A 5,573-nucleotide genomic window follows, 5' to 3' on the forward strand; every position below is an offset into this window, starting at 1 on the left:
AAGACTGTATCCTGTCTATTTTATGTTAATAAGTATCTTACAAATTCTTATAAATAGACAGATTGATTTTAATTAATGAGTACATTAGAGGAATTATTTAATTCCCTCAACAAACTAACTCAGTAAAATTTTTGTCTATTGCATTTATATTTTTGTTCAGTGTATCTAATAAAAATATATTCATGTTTTATTTTTGATTTTGATTTTTACAAATATTCAAATTTTTCCCACTTTAACATTAGAGTATTTTGTGTAAATTGTTGACCAAAAATGACAATTAAATCCATTTTAATCACAGTTTGTAGCACAACAAAATGTGGAAAAGTAGGAGTGAAAACCTTCTGAAGGCATTGAGGAACATAGTGAAAAGATGGTAAAATGTGTTTTTGGGAAAATTTGAAACTGCCGTTTGCACAGTCAGCGTATTACTGCTGTGAGAGTGTGTTGCAGTACTTTGGAAAGCTAATGCGGAGTGTACCAACAGATTTAAATCATTTACAGAAACAGATTTCTACAAACGTAAAATATTTGTATTATTATGTTATCATCCTTGTGGTATTGAGAGATAAACATGGTAATACTTTTACTGATTGCACATAAATTATGATAATTCATACATGATAGAGTGCTTGCTTTGTTATTCAACTGATCTTGTGTCCTTTCTGTCATTCAGTGAACCCCATTCATTGCTGCTCGCAGCTATATTTGAGAATGTGCTTCATCCTTTACATGAGAGACCCAATATTATTACATGACATTTCAATATTTTCAAAAGAAAAAGCCCACACAGTGTTACAAATGTTTGAATACAGATTAATATATAGAATTAATAAAGGACATATTTGTTTTGTCTTAAATGTCATGTTATGTGATTCCTATGCATCCAATAGCCATGTCATTATAAATTATAGTATCATGTAATTTGTACATGATCAAAAACTTTCTCTCTCATCCAAATACAGAACACCGTTGATCACCGTCACCACTGCTTTCAAAGAACATGAAATCCTGTTTGGAGACAAAGAATAAAGAAAGAAAAAAATGGATACACAATGAATAGGCATGACGGAGATCATCACACTATCATAAATACGTAATTGTTTGATTCATCTTAATGGACAGGATTTATAATGGCTTTATATTGATGCACTACAATAGGGGTGTCAGTACTGACTAATTGATTGGTTTGCCAGTAATTTTTCAGCAATGGCTGCTTCACTGGGTCACTGACACAATGATAGAGAAATTCCCTTATCGATTATAGCCTGTGTACTGTATATGCGAGCTCCTACAAAGAATTCCAATGTAGGCTATGTCTTTTTAATAATTACAAATGCCAAATGAACTTGAATCTGACTTAGCTCTATAGATATGGCTGGGTTTACACAGGCAGCCCAATTCCGATCATTTGCCAATAATGGGGCCACAGATCACAATTGGGTTGCCTGTGTAAAGTCGCAGCCTTTGTCACTTACAATAAGGATGCAGGCCCCCATCAGCACAGCCTTCATCTTGACATCCAGGTCCATGGGGAACTGGATCCCAAAGTTGTCTGAGTCAGTGAAGGCCTCCTTTATCAGCCCACTCCACTGCTTACTTATTCTCCCAATGGGCTGGTCGCTGTCCTTGCCCATCACCTGTTATAGAAACACAAAGGACTCTAATCAGGGTGATGTTCATTAGGCAGCAAATGGAAGAAAACGGATTGAAACAGTTACCTGGACTCCATTTTTCCCCGTTTTGCTACAGTGTGCCCTAATGAGGACAACCTAGGGTTTAACAGACTCAGGGCCACTTGAACACTCACAAATAGAGATAGACCACAGTCCTCTCCCTAACAGCCAGTGATGTGCTATGCAGACATAGAGGAGTAGATGAGGTGAACTCTTCACCTCAAAATCAACATCTCCACAGCAGCTACAGGCACAGAAAGGACCTTCAATCGTCAGGAGAGTCTCTTTGGCAGCTCCTAGGATGGACAGTTTTGGCTTGAAGGGATGCCAGTTCTGAACCACATAACCTATGGTGGTGCTAGGAGGGGATTGGACCTCCATCTAGGACAGACCAACATTCACAGATACAGAGGAAAAAAGGTCAAGGGAGAAAAATTAATTCAAACGTTAGAGTATCCTTGAAACAGTATCTTCAATGTTATTTTCATCTTCAATTTTGCAATGATAAAATTGAGCAGACCGTCTCTGTTAGTGTGTTATAATTGTGTTATAAGTGGCAATACCACTTGCGAGCAACAGGGGAAGTAGCAGGAGGACCCTGTTATAATAAGTGTATTATAAGCGATTTCAGGCAGCTAGGAAAGTAGCAGGTGTCTGTTATACATGTGATGTGAGTCTGTTATAAGCTGCATTATAAGCAGTTAAAATACATCTTCCAGACAGCAGAGGAAGTAGCAGGAGGTGTCTGTTGTAAGGGTGTTATAAGATGTTAATATGTGTGTTATGAACGGTTCGAATACCTCTTGCAGGCAGCAGGGCCAGAAGCAGGAGGTGCAGCGGAAGGGCTTGACCAGGTGCATGACCTCCTGGCCACTGTGGTCTTTGATCTTCATCTCAAACATGCGGTTGGGACCGCAGCAGTTCCGGGTGCAGCAGTCACTATCCTCCTTGGCCGTGTAGATTTCCTGTCCCAAACTGTTCTTGATTACATACCGGTTTTTAGTCTCAAAGGAAGTGATGGCTAGAGAGAGCGGGAGCATAGGAAGAAAGGGTCATGGGGGATGTGAGAGATCGGAAGTAAATATCATGTCGGCGTAAGTACAATTAATGGCATGCTGTGTATAACATGGGCTGCCTTACCCTCCAGCAGTTCCACTTTCTGATGGATCAAGATTTGATCGAGCTGTAACAAACAGATAAAGGTAGGATTGGGTACAGAGTTCCCTACCGTGGCCAGCTCTCTCTGTCTCCTAACGAATTATCTTATCCCATAAAAGTTAACATTTTACTTTTTTGAGGTAACAGTTCCATAAACAAAATGTAAGACTATTGTCTTACCTGTGTTAGGTACTCTAGGCCAGGGGGCACTCCTGTTGCTCGAAAGTTATTTTCCATGGCGCGGTAGGATCAGTAGCGGCCTGAGCACACCCACATTAGTCAGGTGAAATGTGGTTTACAAGCTCAGTTTACAACCATAGGACTGAGCTACATGGTTAATCATTACACTACTCAGTCAATAGCACCATTCAAAGTCGCTTTCCAATTCATGTGTACTATTCCTTCATTTTACGTAAATACTATACCAAAACAAAAGATAATGGAAGATGGACTCTTTGAGAGAAGATATCCCTGATCTTACATCCACTTTTTAGGTGTCATGGCAATTTTACAGAGCTCCGCTCAAAGTATTACATACAGCATATAATAGTACTATATATATATTGTAAGAACTTACAATGGAACAACAATTTTAGAATACCAATGAACACATATCTGTGCCGGTACTGAGAATCAACTTACATCCAAATTCCTTGCTATCTGTTGCGCAGAGCTTCTGAAGGTGTTGCTCTCTGTATTGGTGTTGTTCTCTGTATGTGCTAAGTAATCGAAGCAATCAGAAGTGATGCAATCTGTGTAAGGTGTGTCTTATTGACATGACTGTGAGATGGGAAAAAGTATTTTCAGTCCAAGATCAATAGCACCCACATTGAAAGCTCTTTTTCCCCCTCTTTGATTTTTACACAAGCATATATTTACTGAAAGAGCTCAGGAGAAATGCATATACAGTATACGTGAGGTTAGAACATTTTGTAAAAGAGTACAGTTACCTGCTTGACGTATAACTCGTCAAAAGAAAAGCACCAGCCCTCTGTCGCAACAAGTGACAACTTATGTTTCTAAATTTGAATGCACCCTTTGGAAAGCATTTTCTGTAAAACACTGCCTGGGGGGGAAAAAACAAAAAGTCCCAGATTTGCGTATGTAATTTAGTGCCTATCTCAAATGACACAAAGAGCCCTTTCAAAACAAAAATACTGTCTCTCAAGACAAAACAAACAGAATTGTTTTGTCGTTGTCAAGGGGCAAAGGGATACAGTCTGTCACGGCTCCTCCTCTGCATTGCAGGGGCGGTTCCTCCTGCAGGCAGAGGAGTGTCTTTAGTGATTGGAGCCACCTGGGCTCAGGGTATAAAACTGCTTCACTAGTCACTGCTCTCTCTCTCTGCTCCTCCAGGTATGATCCTGTTTTGTTTGTTCCTTTTTAGTTTTGCATAGTTTTCACTCAGTCATATTCACACACACAGATTCACGCATCCATGCACTTTACATACACCTTACATTATGATACTTCCACACCTCATTCCTTTTTCTTTGTTTAAAGTTAATAGTTTTGTTTAGAATAAAGAACATTTTTAATTGGCCTATACCTGTTGTTCGTGTCCCCTCATTTTTGTCACAGGCTATGAGCCGGCCTGTGACAAGTCTTAAACCCAGGAACTATCTTCAGGTGTCTTTCTTTTGTTCAAATCTTCAGTCATGTCGACAGTCCATGCACTTATGACAGAATATGTCTGGCACGTTTGACTTCTTAATATTTGCGGAGGAGAGGTGTACCTATATCTCATACTGGTTGCACTCCATGGGCAGATTTGCCCAAGTCACTCAGTCAGAATAAAAGATCATCGATCACAAAAAAAAACGGAAAGACAGTGAGACCAAAAAAAGGGCTCTTGAGACCGACGCTGCTAAATTATTAACCAATTTATTTGCTAAAGGTTCTGATTCTGCTGGTCCGAGTGCTATGTCTGTGAGAAATGACAGGTTAGCTGCTGCTGCCGCTGCAGTAGAGGACAGAAGTGCAGTCGAGGTAGGAAGAAAACAGAGAAAGATACTGAGACAGATCAGTTAGGCCTAATATTTTGGTTTTATTTTGAATTAAATAGTAGGCTAATTAGAGACAGGGGGCTTCGGGGGAACGTTTAGACACTAGGCTACTTGCAATACAGCCTAACAAGTCGTTAGATTGGCTTTTATAACACATACAGTACCAGTCAAAAGTTTGGACACACCTACTCATTCAAGGGCTTTTCTTAATTTTTTTAATAACAGTGAAGACATCGACACTATGAAATAACAAAAAAAAAAAAGTGTTAAACAAAATCTAAATATATTTTACATTTGAGATTCTTCAAAGTAGCGACCCTTTGCCTTGATGATAGCTTTGCACACTCTTGGCATTCTCTCAACCAGCTTCACGAGGAATGCTTTTCCAACAGTCTTGAAGGAGTTCCCACACACTAGGTGACCCGTTTCAGGAAACTAGGCATATGTTGTGGGCCACTTCATACCTTAAGGGCACTCTTCGGCATTTCCTGTTTGATCGATGAGGATCCCCATGTTGCAAATGTACGGTCCCTGGTGTTATTAAAACAGGCCGACGGCCTTGGGTCGTCCCCCAGGGGCCAGTTTTTCGGGAAGTCATCAAATAAAGTATTTTGGACATTTGGTTTACGCTTTGTAAAATTTTTAATTTTTGGAAATGTTTGTCACGCGGAATGACGCTGGAGGGACGAAGCAGGTACGGGGGGGAGTAAACATTTCATAAACAACTGACATAGAC

The 5,573-nt window shown here is 39.7% G+C and overlaps 1 protein-coding gene across 3 annotated transcripts; it reads right to left on the reverse strand.

Moving 5' to 3' along the window:
- Positions 1–568: 568 nt before the first annotated feature.
- Positions 569–4,042, reverse strand: plscr3a (phospholipid scramblase 3a). 3 transcript variants are annotated; one of them, XM_039017104.1, is made up of 8 exons: positions 3,782–4,041; positions 3,474–3,550; positions 3,012–3,091; positions 2,814–2,856; positions 2,474–2,694; positions 1,893–2,054; positions 1,476–1,637; positions 569–1,008 (listed from the first exon to the last, which is right to left on the reverse strand). In XM_039017104.1, the coding sequence occupies exons 3-8, from the start codon at positions 3,066–3,068 to the stop codon at positions 949–951; spliced, it is 705 nt and encodes a 234-aa protein (XP_038873032.1). In that variant the 5' UTR covers positions 3,069–3,091; positions 3,474–3,550; positions 3,782–4,041; the 3' UTR covers positions 569–948. The 3 variants fall into 3 exon arrangements, with proteins under 3 accessions (XP_038873032.1, XP_038873031.1, XP_038873033.1); XM_039017103.1 differs by having other exon boundaries at positions 3,474–3,611; XM_039017105.1 differs by lacking the exon at positions 3,474–3,550 and having other exon boundaries at positions 3,782–4,042.
- Positions 4,043–5,573: the final 1,531 nt, after the last annotated feature.

The sequence above is a fragment of the Salvelinus namaycush genome, chromosome 21 (assembly GCF_016432855.1).
Source record: "Salvelinus namaycush isolate Seneca chromosome 21, SaNama_1.0, whole genome shotgun sequence".
Taxonomy (NCBI): Eukaryota; Metazoa; Chordata; class Actinopteri; order Salmoniformes; family Salmonidae; genus Salvelinus; species Salvelinus namaycush.

What these genes read in the sequence shown, in the direction of transcription:
- plscr3a (XM_039017105.1), bottom strand. Translation starts at nt 3,068, where the DNA reads ATGGAAAATAACTTTCGAGCAACAGGAGTGCCCCCTGGCCTAGAGTAC. An exon ending in GAAAGTGGAACTGCTGGAGG is followed by an intron (nt 2,695 to 2,813) that starts GTAAGGCAGCCC and finishes CGCTCTCTCTAG; the next exon opens with CCATCACTTCCTTTGAGACT. An exon ending in GTGGAGATGTTGATTTTGAG is followed by an intron (nt 1,638 to 1,892) that starts GTGAAGAGTTCA and finishes TTTCTATAACAG; the next exon opens with GTGATGGGCAAGGACAGCGA.